Below are 22,962 nucleotides of genomic sequence, written 5' to 3' on the forward strand. Positions count from 1 at the left end.
AAACAAGACGGAGGTGGTAGCTGCAGAGGGTCCTCTGTCCACTGGCCTGGCTGGGAGAGAGGCAGCAATAAAGACTGGTGAGCAAGATGGGCTCCAGTGGGCCACAGCAGGACAGGCACCCTCAGGGGCCTCTGTTGGGCCAGCGACCTGGGTTCTACCTGGCTCTGTGGCTGAGCTGCTGGATCATCTTAGATCATTCTGAGCCTTATGTGCCCAGCTATGAACTGGAAATAATTCTAACACTGTTGTGAAGACCAGAGGAACTGAGCTAACTACTGGGGGAGCCCCAGAGGCTGGGAGGCTTCCTGGAGGAGAGAACCCTTGAGCTGAGCCTTGAAGTCCAGATAGAATTAAGCCTGGTGGAAGGAACGTGGGTGAGGATGGTGGGGGCTGGGGAAGAGCATCCAGGACGAGGAACAGCGTGAGCAAAAGCTGGGAGGCTGGACACCAGAAGATACTGGGTATTGAATGAGCTTAGCCGGGGGTCTCTGGGGAGTGGGAAGGCTGGAGGGCCCCTCCCTTCCATCTGGCATGGAGGGGTTGTTGTTGCCCCCATCCCCCCCTGCAGCAGCGGGCAGGGCTGGGCTGTCCCTTCAGCCAGTGACACTTTTTCAGCCACCTCTGGGCTCCTCTGGGCTCCCCTGGGCCGGCCCCGCCCCTGGGCTGCCCTGGAGGCAGGGGCGGGGCCAGGCGCCCCAGAGCCGGCAGTGGGAGGGAGGGCCCGGGAGCAGGTGGAGGGCTGGCGGCAGCGGCAGCGGGGCTGCCATGGCTCGGCCTCCGGGTCCAGAGCACCGACTCCCACCTCTCCCCTCCTGGCCTGCCCCCCATGCCCGGCAGACCTTTGCCTTTGCCGGGGCTCCCGCCTGACCAGCCTCCCCTCCCCGTCTGGTTGGGATTTGGGGGCTGAGCCGTCTGGGGTCCCAGGGCCAATGCAGTGCCGGCTCCTCCGGGGCCTGGCTGGAGTCCTCCTCACCCTGCTGTGCATGGGGCTCCTCTCCCTACGGTACTACTCAAGCCCATCCCCGCAGGGCGTGCCGGAGACCCCCGGGCTGAGCCCGCCAAGCCCTCGGCCGCCCGAGCTGCAGCTGCACGATGTCTTCATCGCAGTCAAGACAACCCGGGCCTTCCACCGCTCCCGCCTGGAGCTGCTGCTCGACACGTGGGTCTCCAGGACCAGGGAACAGGTGACAAGCGGGTGACTGCGGGCCCCAGGAGTGGCCTCTGGTCTGAGGGACTCACAGAGGACTTTCTACCGAGCTGGGGTCCCTGGCGGCCTTGAGGGAGAAGCTGCTCACCCACCTGCCCCACCTGGGCTGTCTTCTCGCGCCTTCCTGGAAGGATCGGGGGCTCCTGCGGCCCTGACTGTGTCCCTTGCTGGCCCCGGGGCCAGGTGCTCCTCAGGCCCACTGCTTCGTTTCTTCTGGGGCCAGGCTGGGCCCCTACCCCGGGCTCCTGGGTCCCTTCTGGGGGGTGGTCCCTCTATTCCCTGGTTGTCCTGGCACAGGTTTCGTTCCTGCCCACCCTGGCCCAGCCTGGCATCGGGGGCAAGGGGGGGTGTTGGGCAGCTGGGACAGAGGCCCCCGAGAGGTCCTGACTCTGACATGCGCCCAGGCCAGGCCGCCCCCTGTCCAGGCCCTGGGTGCGGTCCTTCTGCCCTGGCTGTGAGGGTGAAGCACAGGGACTGAGCCGCTGAGGAGGGGACAGTCTGGGGGGGGGCCTGTTCGGGGAGAGCGGCAGGGGGGCATCCTTTCAGAATTCCTGACAGCCCCTGCCCCCACGCCTCTACTGCCCAGGGTGTGCCCAGGGCGGTGGCACCTCACCTCCTGTGCTCCATTTCCTGTGGGGCACTTTCCGGGCGAGGGAGGTGGGGTGTGTGCTGTGATGGTGGTGGCTGAGGTAGTGGTGGGCAGGAGGGCAGGGCAGAGGTCTGCCTGGCATTGGGATTGTGCGTGTGTGTGTGTGTGTGTACACCCGCGTGCATGCTCACCTGCATGGAGCCGGCGTCAGTGTTAGATGTGCCGTGACAAGAGGCGTGTGTGTCACAGGGGTGGGCGGCTTCTGTCTTTCTGGGGAGGTGGCCCTGACACTCTGAGTCCCTTCTGGCTCTTCCCCTCCTCACATCCAGTGCCCTCCTCAAGCAAAGTCAGTGATTTGGGGGTGCTGGGAGGCATCCCTGGGGGAGGGGGAGAGGCAGATTCTCTCACACACACACACACACACACACACACACTGTCCCCACTTTGGCTCAGTGGAAGTGACGAGCCTTCGGAGGGGGTTGGGGGCTCCTGGAGACCAAGGAGGGGGGAGGTGGTGCCTGGAAGAGGCCAGGGCCCCCTGGGGAGGGGACACCCCTGCCCGGATTTCCTAGCACCCTGGATTAACCCTCTCCTTGCTGTACCCCCAGCACCCCAGGCTCTTCCCTGGGGCTCTGCACAGCTTCTCATCTTGGGGAGATTCTGGATCCGCTTGCGGAAGCCGCCCAGCCTGGCCCTCCCCGCAGACCTTCCTGTTTATGGTGCTATGTCTGCGTGTACCCGGGAGCATGGCCTCACGTGGTCAGAGGCCCTTTCCTGTCTCGTCTTGATCACTATGGTGGTGCGCTTGCTCCGGATGAGGAAACTGAGGCCAGAGAGGAGGAAGTGCTTGCCCCGAAGGCCTGAGGGGGCAGAGCCCAGTAGGACCCGCCTGCCATCTCCCGCTGGGGCCCCTCCTTCTCTGCTGAGACCCGGGATCCCAGAGCTGCCTAGTCACTTGGGCCTCCAGCCTGGGTGTCTGGGCCTGGCAGGACCAGGCCGGCAGAGGAGAGGCAAGCAGCCCCCCTCTGTGCCCTGAGCTCAGTCCCAGATGCTAACCAGGCAGCCCAGCTGCTCAGCATCTAAGTGACAGCATATCGGGTGCATCACTCTATTGAACCCTCACAATAACCCGAGTGGTAGATATTGATATTCTCAGCTTACAGGTGAGGAAACTGAGCAAGGTTAAGCAGAGGTAGGAGATGAATTCACGCAGCTGGACACTCCCACTCCCCCCACCCCTGCCCCTACCACAAGGGGCAGAGTCTAGAAATCTTGTCCTTTAAGGCAGAGTTGAAAAAAGGAAAGATAGAGGAAGAGGAGAGGAGACAGAGAGACCCACTCGTGCCACTGCATCTGGGCCCCCTTCGTTTCCACCCTTTGGCTCATCTCTTCCTGTGACCTTGGCCAAGGCCTTCCACCGTTCAGCCTCAGTTTCCCCAGCCACACAGGGCAGGAGGGTCTCGGAGCCTCTTTCAGCTCTGCTATCAGGAGCAGTCCTGAGCTGCTTAACTCCAGGGCTGGGCACCCGCCCCAGCTGGTTAAGGCAGCCGGGTGGCAGGTGGGCCTTTGTGGCAGCGAGCTGGGGCTCGTGTGGGGCCTTTGTCCCAGGCAAAGGGGGTGGGCTTGGGGGAGGCACGTTTTGTGATTCGGGGGGGGGTCTTCCTCTTCCCCACAGTCCTCGAGGAGGGTGGGTGGGGGATGGGGGGAGCAACAATGGCCCCACTTCTCCCCTCCTCTGCAGCAGATGGCCCCGGCCACCCCTCCCCTGACCCCAGCAGGCTGTCTGTCCCTTTGTTTTCCTGCGAGGTTTTAACCATTGTCAGAGTCCCTCCTTGAACAAATCAAATGCAACCCTCAGCTCAGAGGAAACTCTGCCCGCCGCTCTGTGCCAGCCTCAGGATTCCTGGGGACCAAAACACCAGCCTCATGCACCCTGCTCGGCCCCCGGGCCCTGCTGCGGGGACCCCTCCCTTCCGCCTCCCCCCACCGATTCATTCACAGGCATTCCCTGGCCCATTTGGCCCACGCTCCAGACTTGAGAGAGTTCCACTATCTGGGTGACTGGTTGGTGGCAAAAGTTTGCCAGGGAGCAGGGCAAGAAAGGTCTGACTTATTTTACAGGCTCCCCCGGGGGCTGTGTTGAAAACAGACTTGGGGTGGGGCAGGACAGAGCAGGGAGAGCAGGGAAAAGGTGACTGCAGCAAAACGGGCAGGAGGTGACGAGGGTGGGCTGGACCGAGGGCTGGCCGCGGAGGCTGGAGGGAGAGGGTGCACCCTGGGCAGTTTGAAAGCTGGGTGGACAGAATTTGTTGACAGACTGGATGTGGGTGTGAGAGAGAGAGGAGGCACGGTGACCCCAAGGTGTTGGGTTCCAGCAAGCTGGGGAAGAGTGAGAGGAGCCCAGGTCTGGGGGTGCTTGGGTGCTCGGTGTTCTTGCCCTCAGTCTGAGGTGCCTGCTAGACCCCCAGGGAAAAGTCTGGCTGTAGTGGGAGTTGAGGGCGGGGAGAGGTCCAGGCTAGGTTCAAATCCTAGCTCACCTCCTGCCAACCGCACAGCCTTGCTCCATCACTTAGCTTCCGTTTTGCCATCTGCGAAGGGGACAGATCATAACACCTGTCTGGAGGTTTAGTGAGGTAATGGGGGACCAGGTGTATGAATGCTGTTGGTGGGTCACCTCTCCTATCTGGGAGATGTGTAAGGGCCCCGACACTTGCACAGGGAGTTTGCGTGGCTGTGAAAGTCGTGACCGTCTCCCTAAGTAGTTTGGTGTCCTAGTATGTGGGTCTGTCTACTGAACAAGTGTTTAGGGTTCTGTATATGTGGAGGAGCCAAGCGGGACTGTGATGTGTGTGTGATGTGATGTGTGATGTGTGTGTGTGATGTGTGTGTGTGATGTGTGTGATGTGATGTGTGTGTGTTATGTGATGTGTGATGTGTGTGTGATGTATGTGTGTGTGATGTGATGTGTGATGTGTGTGTGTGATGTGTGTGTGTGATGTGATGTGTGTGTGATGTGTGTGTGTGATGTGATGTGTGTGTGTGATGTATGTGTGTGATGTGATGTGTGTGTGTTATGTGATGTGTGTGTTTGTGTGTGTGTGATGTATGTGTGTGTGATGTGATGTGTGATGTGTGTGTGTGATGTGATGTGTGTGTGATGTGTGTGTGTTATGTGATGTGTGTGTTTGTGTGTGTGTGATGTGTGTGTGATGTGATGTGTGATGTGTGTGTGTGATGTGATGTGTGATGTGTGTGTGTGATGTGATGTGTGATGTGTGTGTGTGATGTGATGTGTGTGTGATGTGTGTGTGATGTATGTGTGTGTGATGTGGTGTGTGATGTGTGTGTGTGATGTGATGTGTGTGTGATTTGTGTGTGTGATGTATGTGTGTGATGTGATGTGTGTGTGTTATGTGATGTGTGATGTGTTTGTGTGTGTGTGATGTATGTGTGTGTGATGTGATGTGTGATGTGTGTGATGTGATGTGTGATGTGTGTGTGTTATGTGATGTGTGATGTGTGTGTGTGATGTGATGTGTGTGTGTGATGTGATGTGTGTGTGTGATGTGATCTGTGATGTGTGATGTGTGTGTGATGTGATATGTGTGTGTGTGTGATGTGTGTGTGTGATGTGTTTGTGTGTGTGTGATGTGATGTGTGATGTGTGTGTGTGATGTGATGTGTGATGTGTGTGTGTGATGTGATGTGTGTGTGATGTGTGTGTGTGATGTGTGATGTGTGTGTGTGATGTGATGTGTGTGTGTTATGTGATGTGTTTGTGTGTGTGTGTGTGTGTGATGTGATGTGTGTGTGATGTGATGTGTGTGTGATGTGATGTATGATGTGTGTGTGAGTGATGTGTGTGTGTGATGTGATGTATGTGTGTGTGATGTGATGTGTGATGTGTGTGTGTGATGTGATGTGTGATGTGTGTGTGATGTATGTGTGTGTGATGTGGTGTGTGATGTGTGTGTGTGATGTGATGTGTGTGTGATTTGTGTGTGTGATGTATGTGTATGATGTGATGTGTGTGTGTTATGTGATGTGTGATGTGTTTGTGTGTGTGATGTATGTGTGTGTGATGTGATGTGTGATGTGTGTGTGATGTGATGTGTGATGTGTGTGTGTGATGTGATGTGTATCTGATGTGTGTGATGTGATGTGTGTGTGTGATGTGATGTGTGATGTGTGTGTGTGATGTGATGTGTGATGTGTGTGTGATGTGATATGTGTGTGTGTGTGATGTGTGTGTGTGATGTGTTTGTGTGTGTGTGATGTATGTGTGTGTGATGTGATGTGTGATGTGATGTGTGATGTGTGTGTGTGATGTGATGTGTGTGTGATGTGATGTGTGTGTGATGTGATGATGTGTGTGTGAGTGATGTGTGTGTGTGATGTGATGTGTGTGTGTGATGTGTGTGTGTGATGTGATGTGTGATGTGATGTGTGATGTGTGTGTGATGTGATGTGTGATGTGTGTGTGATGTGATGTGTGTGTGTGTGATGTGTGATGTGTGTGTGATGTGATGTGTGATGTGTGTGTGATGTGATGTGTGTGTGTGATGTGATGTGTGATGTGTGTGTGATGATGTGTGATGTGTGTGTAATGTGATGTGTGATGTGATGTGTGATGTGTGTGTGTGTGATGTGTGTGTGATGTGATGTGTGGTGTGTGTGTGATGTGTGTGTGTGATGTGTTATGTGATGTGTGATGTGTGTGTGATGTGATGTGTGTGTGATGTGATGTGTGTGTGTTATGTGATGTGTGTGTGTGTGTGATGTGTGTGTGTGATGTGATGTGTGATGTGTGTGTGTGTGTGTGGTTGATGGAGGTGTGATTCTGCTAAGGGTGTGTGACTCTGGTAGGGACCCTGTGGGTGCTGGTCTGTAAGGGGGCTGAGTGTGAGACTGATGGGCTGGTGTATACCGCGAAGTTGTACAAAAGCTGGGTTGTGTGTGTTGTATGGGGGGGGTGGGTTGGGTAGCTGAGAAAGTCATGTTGTCCTAAAGGAGCGTGTGACTGTGAGAGGGGTGTGTGTCCATCACTGAAGGAGGAGAGGTCTGCCATGTGTGTATCCACCTGGACTTGGCTGTGGTGGGCTGTGGGCTGGCCCGGGACTCTCCTTGGCCAACCCCAGTCCTGATTCCTTTCTCCTTCCTAGACGTTCATCTTCACCGACAGCCTGGATGAAGGCCTCCAGGAGAGATTGGGTAACTCTGGGTGGGTTGGGAGCCCCTCGGCTGTTGCCAGGGAAAGCTGGGGTGGCTGTCCCCTGGCCTGGCGTTCCCCAGGAAACAGGGCTGCCCACCCTTGTCACACGTGGATTCCCCTTTTGCCCAGGAGGGGAGCAGGCTTCTTCCCTGGAAACGGGTATGGGTGTGGGGAGGGACTGTGCTGGACAAGACCCTGGACACCTGGGTCCCAGCCCGGCCTACTGTCCATTAGCTCCAGGGTCCTGGGCAGGTCAGCCCCCCCTGACCTCAGTTTCCCCATATGTAAAATGGGACTGGATGCACTGCTCCAGGCTTTCTGAGGCCCCGCCTTCCTCTGCATTCTCACACTGTGTAGGGCTGTTGGGAGGAGCTGGGCAGGGGCCCCTGACCTGTCCTCCCTTATTCAGGGTCCCACCTCGTGGTCACCAACTGCTCTGCGGAGCACAGCCACCCTGCCCTGTCCTGCAAGATGGCTGCTGAGTTTGATGCCTTCTTGGCCAGCGGACTGAGGTGAGTTCACCTTGGTCTTTGGGGGCAGGCGTGACCTTTGCCTCAGGCCAGTTCCTAAATGAGGTGTCTTGTCAAAAAAGTAAAGTTGTCCGGGCCCTGTGAATTTAATCACATGTAGGGCCTGCTGGGGTCTGTCTCTGGGCAGATAGATGGGATTCAAATTCTGCTATTCACCGGCTGTGTGACCTTGGGCAAGTGTCTTAACCTTCCTGAGTCTTGGTTCCCACCTGTGAAGTGGGCACAACTTCCTCATGAGCTTACACCAGACGCTGCCTGGCACAGAACAGGTGCCTTCAATGTTAGCCTCCCCCACCCCATAACTCTGTTGACTGATTATGAGGGCGCAGGGCGGAGTCTGGCTGGCTGGCGGCCCTTGGGAACCCCCTCCAAGTTCACTGTCCCGCATTCCATCCCCACAGGTGGTTCTGTCATGTGGATGACGACAACTACCTGAACCCGAGGGCGCTGCTGAAGCTGCTAAAAACCTTCCCGTGGACCCGCGACGTCTACATCGGCCGGCCCAGCCTGAACCGGCCTATCCACGCTTCCGAGCCGCAGCCGAACAACCGCACGGTCGGTTCCCTCGCTGCCTCCTTTGTGCATTGGCCGCTGGCCCCGGGGGCGGGGCCATGCGGGGCGGGGCCATGCGGGGGCGGGGCTGTGGAGGGGTCCGGTGGGTTTTCTGGGTTTCAGATTTGGCTGCATCCGGGTGTGTCTGGGCTGGTGGCTTCGCCTGTGATCCTCAGTCTCCTCCTTTATGAAATGGGGAGATTGAGATAATGCAGGTAAGGCACAGAGACTGGCGCTTAGTAGAGCCTCGGCCACGGAGGAGCAGGGGCTCGTCCTGGTCACAGAGTGAGCATGAGGGGGGTGAGTTGAGGCTTCCTGACTCCACGGCAGATTGTTAAAATGCTGAATCTGCTGGGCCGGGTAGTAAACTGTGGCTGCCGGGAGCCCCTGAACCCTCCCCTCCCCTCCTCTCCTCTAGACACCCCTCCTCTTTCCAGATTTCACTAACCAGCAACTGAGTTGACACCTTGCACAACAGGGTCCCCAGCACCAGCTTCGGCTCCAGACCTGAATGGACAGGTTTAGGTCGCCAGATTTTGCCCCTAGGGCTCCCTTGGCCCCTGTGAAGAGTCAGGCCATGGGTCCCCCTCTCTAGACGTGGTGCCTGGAGCGGGAGCTGGGCCAGTTGTGGGGTTTTCTCCCTCCCAGGGTCACCATCTGCTTCACTAGGGAAACCAAGAGCAGGAAACACAGAACCTTAATTATCTGCAGCTAATCAGCCTCTGAGCCCTAATTAAATCTTCCTGGGCCTTGGGGGAGCGCGTGTGAGCGAGCTGATGCCAGGTGAGCCGCGGGGTCCTCCAGACTCCCACACCACCTCACCCCTGACCAAAGGGTTTGAGAGCTCTGCTCTGGAACCTGACTCCCAGGGTTCACACACCAGCCCTGCTACCTCCTGGCTTTGTGACCTTGAATGAAGTCACCTCACCTCTCTGTGCCTCGGTTTCCTTATCTGTAAAATCAGTGAAAACAGTCACTACCTCATAGGGCCATTGTGAGCAAAAAAAGAATTAAATGCGCTCATCTATCCAAGGGCTTGGAACGGGATCTGGCACGTGGTGGACGCTAGTGAGCGTTATCAATCAGCACTCGACTCATCTCAGCCTCATCTCTGGGCTGTGTTCTTCCTGTGGTGGTTCAGGACACACCCAGTCCTGGGCACACCCAGTCCCCGACCTCACAACGTGCACGAATGCCCTCCTTGTCAGACACCCCACCAGCGGGATCCCAGGACTCTGCTCCAAAGTGTCCTGGCCTGTTAAGACCCTGGCATCCCCCAGGGTGGGACAGCAAAGGGGACAAGGGCTCAGGCTTGGAGTCAGTCCCAGCTGGGACCTCAGTCAAGTGACGTCAGTTCTGTGCACCTTGGTCACCTCCCCTGCAGCACAGGGCTCTGCAGTCCGTACTCAGGCCTAGGCGCTTGCATGGTCACTGCTGATGTTGCTACAGTTCTCTGGGAGTGGAAGCCCTGCCCTCATTCATTCATTAAACAAGCATTTATTGGGCGCCTCCTGTGTGTCAGGTCCTCAAGAAACCATTCATTCTGCCTGTTTGAGGCCTGACCTCTCTCTAAGAGGGCAGAGTTTCCAGAAGTAAGCTCGTAGACGTCTTTAGGAGGAGGACACCTCTGGGCCAGGAGAGCCATCGGATTTCAGAACTGGAGCCAATGTTGTATTCACAGGTGACAAATCTGAGGTACAGAGAGGGGCAGGAACTTTCTCAAGGTTACACAGCTGTGCAGTGGAGGAGGCGGGGGCCCCTCCACTTTCCAGCTCCCTGCCCACGGCTCTTCTCACTACTGCATCATGGGAGGTAACCCAACCCAATGCAACATGCATCAATGAAGCACCAACTCTGTACTTGGGAGAAGGTAACTTTAGGGCACTTGTTTGACCAAGAGATGGTACAGCTGAAAAGGTTCAGTGTTTCTCAAAAGCCTTAAAGAAATTCATGGGTGAATTCACAGGTCCTCACAGAGGAGGTAGAAGAGGCCTTGGGCCATGGTGATGTTGGGTGAGGGCAGAAAGTGGTTTACACCCCAAAGGGGTGGTATTGGTTGCTGAGATTGTAATGCCAAGGGGTTTGCTGGCCTCAGGGGCTCACAGGCCTGCCTGCCCTTCTCTCTTTCCTCCATGAGACCTCATTCTCTCCTTTTGCAGAAAAGCTTTCTTGGTCCCAGGAGTTGGGAGTGGCGAGGCCAGTGTACATGGCCCGGTGTAAATGGCATCAGGATTATATTTACTGGTGACCCTGTAAAAGCATCTCTCCCTGACAGCATATGGAACTCAGGCGAGGACTCTGATTGGCTGGCTGAGTCATGTGCCTGTCGCTGAGCCAGTCACTGGGTCAAAGGTGTGGTCTTGTGATCCATCATTCCTGGGGCACCTGCCCGTATCTGTGGCCTATGGGAGCAGGTGCTGTGTTGGGCAGTCCCTCCTGAACACATGGGGATGTTTCTCTGAGGATAGGGATAAGGTGCACTGGGTAGACAAATAGGTTATGTGTTCTCTTTAACTGAAATCCAGCCAGATTGGGGTCTAATTGGTGTCCCCATCATTCTTAAATAGCTATGTGACTTTGGGTCTCGGTTTCCTTATCTATAAAATGGGCATAATAATGTCAGGCTGTAGGAAGACTCTAGTGAGATGTGAAATAAAAAGTTTTGAGCCATGCTGGTTGGGGGTAAGGGGGGGCCTGGCTGTTGCCCCCACCCCAGGTCACCCTACATTTTGGCCCTCCCCATCTCTCCCCGCAGAGGCTGGTACAGTTCTGGTTTGCCACCGGGGGTGCCGGCTTCTGCATCAACCGCAAACTGGCTTTGAAGATGGCCCCATGGGCCAGGTAAGCAGAGACCTAGAGACTGGTGGAAGAGGTGGGGGGGGGTGCAGAGAGGGGATGTTGGCTGGTGCGTGGGTGGGGCCTTTGCAGTAGGAAGGGCTTGAGAGAGAGCTCAGGAGAAACTACCTCTCATTCCCGCTGCATCACAGAGTTACACAGTTAGTGGTGAGCAAGCCACCTGTCACCATGCCCTTGGGGGTACACCGCCTAGTGCACTCTGCCACACACAGGCAAGTTGTGTAATCTCCAGGAGCCTCAGTGCCCCCATCTGTAAAATGGACCTGATAGTACAATGGCCAGTGGTTGTTGTAAGGGTTAAATGAAAAAGTGTCTGGGCTGGCACCTGGCAGGAGCCCGGCAAACATTAGGTCCCATTTTCAGCCCTCTTCTGACTGGTCACTCTCAAAGGGGAGGTGAAGGCCAACTGGAGGGGCACTCAGAGGAGGGAGTAGGGCCTTCTGCTTGGGGAAAGGGGGGAAGGCTTCCTGGAAGAGGTGGAATTTGAGCTGGGATGGTCCTAGAGGGCTCAGACTGAGGGGGATCGTGGGAGTAGTGGAAGCCCTCAGTACCTGGTGGGGGTACTGATATTCTAGAGAGGACGTGGCAAAGGTCTAGCCTCCTGAGGTCTGCCGAGCAGGCTGTTATTCACAGCCACATCAGTGTCGCTACCTTGAATTGAGGGTTGACTCTGAGCCAGGTCTGTGCTTTGCTAAGAGTATCACAGCCCCCAGGGAGGAAGGGGTGTTGGCCTTATTTCTACTTGGCTGAGGAAACTGAGGTGCTGAGAGGTTAAGCAAAGTAATTGGTTCAAGGTCACTCAGCTGCTGGGTTTGGCTCTAAGACCTGCGTGCTCTGTCACCACACCAGCCTGCCGTGCCCTGTCCTGGACGGGTGGGGTCCTCCGGGGGCAATTTGTGCCCTGACTGGGAGCAGGAGTGCTGTCCTAGTATCTGTCGACAGCAGGCATGTACCCACAACCAGGGGTCATCCCTGTGCCTGGGGTGCCCCCATCTAGGCTTCTGTCCACCTCTATGGTACATGTGTGTGAATTAGAAAAATGTACCCACTCTGGGCAGGTGCAGCCTGGGGAGGGGAGCAACGGCTGGGTTTCTGCACCCACTCGACCCCTCGGTCAGGCATCCTGCGCAGCGGGGCAAGCTGCCCCCCCGGCACCCCCGCGGCGTTCGTGGGGTATGCAGTCAGGTGACGCCCTTGCCTGGAACACTGCTCCTCCCCTGCTCGGCACCTGGCTGACTCCAGCTCATCCTGTAAGACTCTGTTTAAAAACTGCTACTGCCATGATTAAGTAAAGAGCAAAACAAAAGCCTGCCACATCCCCTGGGAATCCACTTTGTCCTCCCTGTCCCCAGGCCTCGTGCTTCCCTCTGACTTAGCATCAGTCCTCCTCTGAAATGACCTGCTCATCTATCTGTCTCCCTCCAGAATCGGGGCTGCCGTTGAGGGCAGGAAGCATTTCTTTCTCATCTCTTTGTCCTCAGCCTCTGTGTCGTGGTGGCTGGCAGCAGGTAGATGCTCAAACTCAAGAATGAATGAATGAGTGAGTGAATGAATGAAAAGAAAGAGAGAGAAGGAAAGGATACATTTATAAAGGGCTTCATTTCACCTTTCCTCCACTTAATCCTCACAACAGCCTTGTGAGGGCAGGGCGATTATCATGCCCATTTTACAGAAGAGGAAACTGAGGCTCCTCGAGGCTTGTGACTTGCACAAGGCTACACAGTATGCAAGAGGCAGATGCTAGAGCCGAGCTCTGTTTTCCCAGCTGGCCCTGGCGGAGGCAGGGTCTTCAGGGAGGCAGGGAGGGCTCTAGGTGTCGAGGGCCTTAGGCCAGTGGCTGCAGCATGACTCTGTCCCTCAGTGGCCCCCGCTTCGTGGACACATCTGCCCTCATCCGGCTGCCTGACGACTGCACTGTGGGCTACATCGTCGAGTGCAAGCTGGGCGGTCACCTGCAGCCCAGCCCCCTCTTCCACTCCCACCTGGAGACCCTGCAGCTGCTGGGGGCTGCCCAGCTCCCAGAGCAGGTGAGCCAGCCTTGGGGCAGGTGGCACTGGGGAAGGTGTTTGTGGGGGCTCTCCCCTATTGATGGGGAAACTGAGGGCCAGGGTGGTAAAGGATCCCCTTGAGGGCATGCAGTGTCTCAGCTCTCTCCACCTCTAACCCTCAAGGGTCTGCATTTATGATGCTAAAATTCTTTGATCTGGTTCCCAAATGCCAGCTGGAGGGACCTGCACACATGAGATGAAGCTCGTCTTGAGGTTCAGACCACCCAGCTCGCCACATGCTACCTCCTTCCCTCTCTCCTCTCTTCAACCTCCCATCCTCCCCGCACCCTCTGAAGGGGCCAGTCCTTTTCAACTGCCTATCGGCAGCCCTCTCCTTCACCAAAGCTTACCCGTCTACTGATTGCTGCTTTTCCTTCTCACTCAGGTGTCACTGGGAAGGACCAGGTCTTCAGTAGGGACATCCAAGTGTAATGTCAGGCTGGGGGAGGGGTAGGGACCCCTCCCACCACCTGGCAAGTAATGACTCTGCTGAGGTCCAACTGGCTCTGCCTTGCAGACACGCCCTCCAACTCATGGGTTTCCAGCCCCGTAGAGGGTCCTGGCTGGGAGGCCCCTGGGATCTTCTGCCCCATGGTGTGAGTCAGAGCCCTTTTGGCTGCAAGTGACAGAGAGGCAACAGACTAATTAAACAGAAAAGGTCATTTATGGGCCTGCGTACCTGAGAAGCTGAGGGCTTGGCCTGACTTGCTAGATCTGGCAGGGTCTGGGTGCTCAGACTCTGTCCCCTCTCTCATGTGCCCTCCCCCACGTTGGCCTCATTCTCAGGCAGGCTCAACCCTCATGCTGACAAGGTGGCAGCCCCAGGTTTCCACCCCACCCATGGGAAGAGAGCTCCTCCTTCCACCAGATCTCAGGACTGGTGCTCATTGGTCACATGGCCCACTTGGGTCACATGACCTGTCTCCTACCAGCGCCTAGAGTTAGAGTTGATTGGCCAGGCCTAGAACGGGGATGCAGATTGGTCCCATTAGGACCACAGCCAGGAAAGAGGGGCAGATTTTGGACAGCCAAAACCAGGGCACCCTAAAGGTGGGGTTTTCAGATCCCCCGCTGTGCCAGGCACCACACTGGGGACCTTAACTTCTTTAACTCTCTGCTTCCTCACAGCATTGATGTGGGGGTGAGTCCTAACATTATTTCCATTCTACAGATGGAGAAACTGAGGCCCAGAGAGTGGAACTAACTGTGGCACACAGCTAGTAGAGGACAGAGAGGGATTTGAACCCTGCTTGGGTGGCCCCTAAGCCCACAGTCTTTAACCACTGTGCTTGACTACCTCTTGACGGGTGTCATCATCCTGCATCCTCATTTCTCGTGGAGTGACCTTAGGCTCTGGGTGGAGACGGATTGCCCAGGCCCTAGAGTGGGTCTCAGGAAACCTCCGTTCAGGCACGCAACTTCCTGGAAAGGTGCTTTCCCGCCTTGAGCCTCAGTTTCCCAATCTGTAGATGAGGGAATCGTTCCAGCCTCCCTAGTAAACTGGACCGTTGGGGGCACAAATGGGATTATGGTCAAAGGGGAGTGGGGTGGGGCCCTCAGCGGAACACCTGTTACAGACGGTGGAATTTCAGGTGCAGAGGCAGGCTTTTTGTGCCCCTCAAAATGCCTTATGTGCCTTCTCTGTTTCTGCCCAAATGCTGCCCCCTTGTGGGGTCGCCAGTGGGACACCCCGCACCCTTCACTCTCTTCTCTGTGTCTCTCTGCGCAGGTCACCCTCAGCTATGGCGTCTTTGAGGGGAAACTCAACGTCATTAAGCTCCACGGCCCCTTCTCCCCTGAGGAGGACTCCTCCAGGTGGGTCTGGAGGCTGAAACTGTAGGATGGGAGGAGTGGGGCCTGCGTCCAGGCATCCAAAGATGGGGGAGCCGGGAGGGAGGGAAGTGAGAGGCCAGTGGCTGACAGCACAGAGCTGGGAGTGGAGGGAGTGGATTTCAGTCTCTGCTCTGTCACTGGCTTGCTGTGTGACCTTGGGCAGGTGCCTTGCCCTCTCTGGACCTTAGTCGCCCCATTTGTAACACAAGGAGGCTGAGCGATGTGGATCTGAAGGGCTCTCCCAGGCCTGATCCTCTGGGAGCCTGTGAAAGACTGAGCTCTCTTCACTGAGCAAAGGAGGTGCTCTAATGGAGGAGCTCCAGGCACTCATGGGGAAATGAAAAGAAAATCTTTCTCAGGCTCTTTGTTTCTTTGATGATACTTTTCGATGGATACAGGGTTGGGATGGGGGCTAGAATGCCACTTAGGCACCTTCCAGTTCTGTCCCCAAAGACTCCCTGGGGGGATTAGAGCTGCTCAGCCCAGCCCCCTCCGTCCCACCCCCAGCCCCGATTGCTGTAGGGCAGCTCAGAGCACAGCCTGTGACACAACTGTGGCAGGGGAGCAAGACCTACTGAAGGAAGTAAAAGAAGCCAGTGTGACTGGAATGTGGGAGAAGAGAGGAGAGTGGTGTCAGATTCAGTTGAGGAGGTGGCAGGGAACACCCTCCCCCATGCCCTTGAAGGCCTTGTAGGCTCTGTCTGGACTTTGGATTTATCTGTAGGGTAACCCTTAGGGGAGCCAGCACTCCTGCCCTGAAATTCTGCAGATCTGTCTGGCTGGGGGCAGAGAACTCACAGCTATCCCAAGGCTGCCGGGACCAGGGCTGTGTTGAACAAGTTGGACATTACAAGGAGACAGAGTCTGGCTCAATTTCTAAGAGGAAAGGAGCTGCCTTCTAACAGAGTGAGCTCCCCATCAGTGGAGGTGTGCAAGCTATGGCTATACTGCCAAGACGTTTAAGAATTGGTGTTAAATTCTCTCAAAGCCTGAAGATTTAGAATCTAAAGGTTGCTACCTAATGGGGATGGAGCCAACTGGGGACTCAGATATGTGCGGTCAGATGGTGTGGCCTCAGCTGAGGCCTCTTCATGGTTTCTCTGGCTTTTGAAGTCTTTATAAACCAGTGGTTCTCAACCAGGGACCATTTTGCAACTCCCCCGCACGCCCCCCACTAAGGGACAATTGGCAGCGTGTGGGGACATTTTTGATTGTTAAGACTCAGGGGATGCTTGCTGGCATCTAGTGGGTGGAGTCCAGGGATGCTGCTAAGTATCCTACAATGCACAGGACAGCCCCACAACAGAATTATCTGGCCCCCAGTGTTCATCGTGCTGAGGTGGAAAATCCCTGCTCCAGAGCATCTCTGTGACGCGCTCCCCAGGAACCCGCGGGGGTGACCCGTCTTGTCCATTTCTGGTCTCTCCACAGGTTTCGCTCCCTCCATTGTCTCCTCTACCCGGATACTCCCTGGTGCCCACAGCTGGTGGCCCGATGAACCCTGAACCTCCGGGCAAAGGTTGAGCTGAAGCCTCTGGTCGTCCTTAGCCTCCCAGGCGGCCTTTAGGGCCCGTGGCAGTTCCTGTGTGGGCAGCAGTCCCTGGCAGGGCCTCTGTGGTGGGCAGGCCCAGGATTGGATGGTGGCTGGCGGTAAAGGCATCCCAAGCCCCTGGGAGGTGGGCTGGACAGCCCAGGACCAGGTGCACCATGTGAGGGCCAGAGAGGTCTCAGGGGCTGGACTTCCACGGGCCTTAGGTGGCTGAACTGAACAAGGGTAGGGGTCCTTGAGCTGCTCGGGCTCAGGAGTCCTAACTCTGCAGAGAATTGCATGGGTCCCTTGGTGTGGTCAGAGCCCCCACCTCTGGTCTCTCAGTCACTCTCCCGGGGTCAAGCGCTGGGCCACCCACTCCTGGCTTCCTCGGCTGGATCCCCAACCACCGAGGGGACCCAGGTGGAAGAAGGGCAGAATCCAGGGTCTGCGGCAGATACTGTTATTGCCGACCAGTCTCCAGTCCCTGCTCCCCACCCGGTTTTGTTTGGAGCATCAGCATGTCCAGACCCAGATGATGAATCAGAATGGGTCCTAGCCCGTCATGATGATCCTTTTACTCACTTTCCCAGCTTCCCTTTCTGTTAGGAGCTACTATATGACCCAGCTCTGGCCAGAGCCAGAGCTCTGTCTGTTAGTGCAAATTAAGCAAAGCCAATAGAGAGGCTTCTGGGGAAGGTTTCGCAGCCCCAGACCCCATCTTCCTGCTGTGAATGTGGGTGTGATGTCTGGGTCTGGGGCAGCCACCTTGCTACCATGAAGGAAAGACCAAGACAATCATCCACAGCTGTCCCTTCCAACATCTGGTTGTGTAAAAATATTAAACCCTTATTTGTTTAAGCCTCTCTTGGTTCAGTTTTCTGTTACCTGCAGCCAAAGTCGTTCCTGACCGGGGCAGGTTCTTTGATCTGTCTGTTGCAGTGGTGTTGATTTGGGTCCCTCGGCTAGACAGCCCTGCCCTACCCTTGCTGGCTGTGTGACCTTGAGGAATCCACTTGGTCTCTCTGGCCTGTTTGCTCATTTTATTTTATTTTATTTATTTATTTTTTTTTAAACATCTTTATTGAAGTATAATTGCTTTACAATGGTGTGCTAGCTTCTGCTTTACAACAAAGTGAATCAGTTACACATATACATATGTTGCCATATCTCTTCCCTCTTGCATCTCCCTCCCTCCCACCCTCCCTATCCCACCCCTCTAGGTGGTCACAAAGCACCGAGCTGATCTCCCTGTGCTATGCGGCTGCTTCCCACTAGTTATCTATTTTACATTTGGTAGTGTATATATGTCCATGACACTCTCTCACCCTGTCACATCTCACCCCTCCCCCTCCCCATATCCTCAAGTCCATTCTCTAGTAGGTCTGTGTCTTTATTCCCATCTTGCCACTAGGTTCTTCATGACCTCTTTTTTTTTTTTTTTTTTTTTTTTTTTCCCTTAGATTCCATATATATGTGTTAGCATACTGTATTTGTTTTTCTCTTTCTGACTTACTTCACTCTGTATGACAGACTCTAACTCCATCCACCTCATTAAAAACACCTCCATTTCATTTCTTTTTATGGCTGAGTAATATTCCATTGTATATATGTGCCACATCTTCTTTATCCATTCATCCGATGATGGACACCTAGGTTGCTTCCATGTCCTGGCTATTGTAAACAGAGCTGCAATGAATATTTTGGTACATGACTCTTTCTGAATTATGGTTTTCTCAGGGTATATGCCCAGTAGTGGGATTGCTGGGTCATATGGTAGTTCTATTTTTAGTTTTTTAAGGAACCTCCATACTGTTCTCCATAGTGGCTGTATCAATTTACATTCCCACCAACAGTGCAAGAGTGTTCCCTTTTCTCCACACCCTCTCCAGCATTTATTGTTTCTAGATTTTTTGATGATGGCCATTCTGACCGGTGTGAGATGATACCTCATTGTAGTTTTGATTTGCATTTCTCTAATGATCAATGATGTTGAGCATTCTTTCATGTGTCTGTTGGCAATCTGTATCTCTTCTTTGGAGAAATGTCTATTTAGGTCTTCTGCCCATTTTTGGATTGGGTTGTTTGTTTTTTTGTTATTGAGCTGCATGAGCTGCTTGTAAATCTTGGAGATTAATCCTTTGTCCGTTGCTTCATTTGCAAATATTTTCTCCCATTCTGAGGGTTGTCTTTTGGTCTTGTTTATGGTTTCCTTTGCTGTGCAAAAGCTTTTAAGTTTCATTAGGTCCCATTTGTTTATTTGTGTTTTTATTTCCATTTCTCTAGGACCTGGGTCAAAAAGGATCTTGCTGTGATTTATGTCATACAGTGTTCTGCCTATGTTTTCCTCTAAGAGTTTGATAGTGTCTGGCCTTACACTTAGGTCTTTAATCCATTTTGAGTTTATTTTTGTGTATGGTGTTAGGGAATGTTCTAATTTCATACTTTTACATGTACCTGTCCAATTTTCCCAGCACCACTTATTGAAGAGGCTGTCTTTTCTCCACTGTATATGCTTGCCTCCTTTATCAAAGATAAGGTGACCATATGTGCGTGGGCTTATCTCTGGGCTTTCTATCCTGTTCCATTGATCTATATTTCTGTTTTTGTGCCAGTACCAAACTGTCTTGATTACTGTAGCTTTGTAATATAGTCTGAAGTCAGGGAGCCTGATTCCTCCAGCTCCATTTTTCGTTCTCAAGATTGCTTTGGCTATTCGGGGTCTTTTGTGTTTCCATACAAATTGTGAAATTTTTTGTTCTAGTTCTGTGAAAAATGCCAGTGGTAGTTTGATAGGGATTGCATTGAATCTGTAGATTGCTTTGGGTAGCAGAGTCATTTTCACAATGTTGATTCTTCCAATCCAAGAACATGGTATATCTCTCCATCTATTTGTATCATCTTTAATTTCTTTCATCAGTGTCCTATAATTTTCTGCATACAGGTCTTTTGTCTCCTTAGGTAGGTTTATTCCTAGGTATTTTATTCTTTTTGTTGCAATGGTAAACGGGAGTGTTTTCTTAATTTCACTTTCAGATTTTTCATCATTAGTATACAGGAATGCAAGAGATTTCTGTGCATTAATTTTGTATCCTGCTACTTTTCCAAATTCATTGATTAGCTCTAGTAGTTTTCTGGTAGCATCTTTTGGATTCTCTATGTATAGTATCATGTCATCTGCAAACAGTGACAGCTTTACTTCTTCTTTTCCGATTTGGATTCCTTTTATTTCTTTTTCGTCTCTGATTGCTGTGGCTAACACTTCCAAAACTATGTTGAATAATAGTGGTGAGAGTGGGCAACCTTGTCTTGTTCCTGATCTTAGTGGAAATGGTTTCAGTTTTTCACCATTGAGGACAATGTTGGCTGTGGGTTTGTCATATACGGCCTTTATTATGTTGAGGAAAGTTCCCTCTATGCCTACTTTCTGCAGGACTTTTATCATAAATGGGTGTTGAATTTTGTCGAAAGCTTTCTCTGCATCTATTGAGATGATCATATGGTTTTTCTCCTTCAATTTGTTAATATGATGTATCACGTTGATTGATTTGCGTATATTGAAGAATCCTTGCATTCCTGGAATAAACCCCACTTGATCATGGTGTATGATCCTTTTAATGTGCTGTTGGATTCTGTTTGCTAGTATTTTGTTGAGGATTTTTGCATCTATGTTCATCAGTGATATTGGCCTGTAGTTTTCTTTCTTTGTGACATCTTTGCCTGGTTTTGGTATCAGGGTGATGGTGGCCTCGTAGAATGAGTTGGGGAGTGTTCCTCCCTCTGCAATATTTTGGAATCATTTTATATATGAGAAAAGGAATACCTACCTCACGGGTTGTAGGTGAAATGATGCAGAGTTTGTAAAGGGCACAGCACGGAGAAAGGAATGGCTCAGTGAACAGTGATGGTAAGTAGTGTCTGCTGTGTCATTGCATGCCAAGGCATATAAGGGTGTGCATGTGCCGTACACCCTTCTACGCTCGTCTGTGCCTAAGGACATATGTGGGGTGTATGGACGTGTTTGTGCCTGTGTCACACCTGTGTGTGTGTGAATATCTGCGTGCTATGAGGTGCTGGTTTGCTGGGGACGATTCTTCCTTTTATCTGTCTTCAGGGCCTGGGTTGGCGTGGCCAGAGAATCAAGGAAGGCTGAATGGAGCTAAGGGATTCAGCCTCTGGTATCAGATAAAAGGGCACTTTGACAGCCCAGGTAGGAGCTGAGTAAAGGTAAATGCCCTTAGAATTTCATGTCCCGAAGAGGTTGCATGACTGAATGAAAGTGATCATGGTGAAATTTCAGGCCTGATGGTACCTGTGGGCAGGGCTAGGAAGGGAAGTTGTCTGCTCCCCGCCAGCGTCATGCTCAGAGATGTTGGGGAATTGGCGTCACAGTGGGGCTCAGGGCTGAGGGGAGGAGGGAGGGAGGACAAGGGGGCTCTGAACCAGGCAGCCGGGACTGGGGGCTCCTTTGGAGCACGTCCTCCAGCCCTCGAAGGACCTTGTCCCTGCCGCAACTCTGTCTGGGCTGATGGAACTGCCGAGCACTGGAGCCTTAGCACCTTCTTTTCCAAGGAGGAGCCTGACCCAGAGGGAGGCCGCTCTGTGCTTGTTAGGTGCAGGGCTTCCTTTCTTTCTGGGCTGACCTAATGCTGGGTTTGTGGGATACGAGCTGGGTGGGGCGGCCCCTGGGCCTACAGCCCGGTGGGCATGGGATAGTGTGTTGTACTGCCGCTGTCCTCTCCACCCTGTACGTGGAAGGCTGCCGGCTGGACCGCTTTTAGAAGCAGCAGCAAATTTGCAGGTTGCTCCCAGATTCTGAGGGTCGGGTGGAGGGAATAGGACTCGGGCCATCTGCTGCCTCCATTGTCCCAGAATAGCTGCTGTAGGGCGGGGAGCAGAGTCAGCAAGGATCAGAATTGGGATGGAGGAAGGAGGGAGGCTGAGTTTAACCCTCTGTGGGTCCGTATGGGAGGGTGTGAAGCTGCCTGTAGGCTGTGCTAAGGTGACTCGTGTGGGCCCCACAGGCAGGGACTGGGAGCAAGGTTGGACCACCTTGTCTCGGCTTTGCTGTGCCCCTTGGGCAAGTATTATTCCCATTTTACAGGTTAGGAAACTGAGGCACAGGGAGAAGTCCCTTGGTCCAGGTCACAGGGCTTTCAGGTGCCAGGGCCAAGGTTTGAGACTCCACAGTGGTCATCACAGCGTGGGATGACCCTGCAGGGTCAGAGGGCCTCCTCAGGCCGGGGCTCTATCCTCCTTTCCCCCTCTGCCTCTATGCCCTTGGGCAGGTGACGTCACGATTCACTGGCCTCACCTGTGAAATAGGCACAATGACCTCTACATAGTGTGCAGGGGCGGTGTTGAGATGCTGCACAGAAAACTCCTGTGGCGGGTGGTTACTCAATAACCACTATCTCCCTGCCCTCCCCAAGCTCAGTGTTCTCGGCTGTAAAAGGGGGTGGAAGGGGCGCTGGACTGGCCATCACCTCCACTCCGCCGTCTGGTCTGGGTCATGGTCAGTCTCTCCTGTGTTACCATAGCAGCCTCCTCGCTGGCCTCCCCTCAGGCCCCCTCACCCTTGCCCACTGGTGCTGAGCACACTTACCTCCTCGTTACTGCTGATGGGTGCACAGCTTCTCTGCCTGCCCCAGCTCTCCCTCTCCCTGGAATGCATGACTGGATCGCTCTTGTCAAGCTCCAATGTCCTCTCCTAGGGAGGCTCTCCTTGATCACCCACCACAAAGTGGCTGCCTGACCACCATCACCGTGCTCTGGGGTAGCTCTTTACATGGCTCTAAACGTCTCTTGTTGGTGTACCTGCTTGCTCAAGTATTTGTTGTTTGCCCCCATCTGACTGTTGGCTCTGTGATCCCAGGGATTGTGGTGGTTTTTTCTCACTCCTGCTCACTGCCTGGTGCATAGTAGATGCTCAACAAATATTTGTGGGATGAGTTGAAAAACGAGTGAATGAGTTTCTCAGAGCTATTCCAGCTTTGTCAGTTTTAAGATTTTACGAAAGGTGCTAAAACCCCTTGGGGACCAGGTGATGGGGAAGCTTTATAATGGAAGGATCAGGCTGGTAACATTGATCATTTTTAGTATCACACACAAAAGGAATATCTGAGCTTACTTGCTCCTGATATGGTGCACTAGGAAGGACACAGCTTCACCCAGGAAGTCTGCTTGCCAAAATAATTGACTCTACACAGATCAACCCTCTGGGTCTAAATATCAGTTTCCAGGAGTTGGGCGGGGAGTGGGCAGTGGAACATGTAAAATGACACCAGGAGGGCTCAATCCACCAAATCAACAATGAGGACAATTCTACAGGACAAAGAACCTGGTTTCTTCAACAAGTAAAATGACATAAAAAAGGGAAGGAGGAAGGAATGTTAGAGATTAAAACAGATTTAAGGGTCATAGCAACAAAATGCAGTGCACGGACCTTGTTTAGATCCTGGTTCATAAAAATGGACCCTAAAAAGTCATTTTTTTTTTTAGATTAATTTGTTCTTTTATTTGCCAGCATAACTACAGTAGCCTGCAAACTTTTTTAATCTAAAAAGTACATTTTACATCACAATCCAACAAACACACACATATATAA

The 22,962-nt window shown here is 53.4% G+C and overlaps 1 protein-coding gene across 2 annotated transcripts; it reads left to right on the forward strand.

Annotated features, from left to right (window-relative positions):
- The first annotated feature begins 715 nt into the window (after nucleotides 1-715).
- On the forward strand, nucleotides 716-17,221 carry MFNG (MFNG O-fucosylpeptide 3-beta-N-acetylglucosaminyltransferase). Of its 2 annotated transcripts, XM_061204643.1 has the most exons (9): nucleotides 716-1,184; nucleotides 6,959-7,007; nucleotides 7,418-7,520; nucleotides 7,940-8,093; nucleotides 10,846-10,931; nucleotides 12,372-12,454; nucleotides 12,808-12,973; nucleotides 14,724-14,809; nucleotides 16,259-17,221. In XM_061204643.1, exons 1-9 carry the CDS (start codon nucleotides 930-932, stop codon nucleotides 16,330-16,332), a joined length of 1,056 nt encoding a protein of 351 aa, XP_061060626.1. In that variant the 5' UTR covers nucleotides 716-929; the 3' UTR covers nucleotides 16,333-17,221. The 2 variants fall into 2 exon arrangements, with proteins under 2 accessions (XP_061060626.1, XP_061060628.1); XM_061204645.1 differs by lacking the exon at nucleotides 12,372-12,454.
- The last annotated feature ends 5,741 nt before the right edge of the window (nucleotides 17,222-22,962 follow it).

Source organism: Eubalaena glacialis, chromosome 11, assembly GCF_028564815.1.
Source record: "Eubalaena glacialis isolate mEubGla1 chromosome 11, mEubGla1.1.hap2.+ XY, whole genome shotgun sequence".
In the NCBI taxonomy this organism is placed as follows: domain Eukaryota; kingdom Metazoa; phylum Chordata; class Mammalia; order Artiodactyla; family Balaenidae; genus Eubalaena; species Eubalaena glacialis.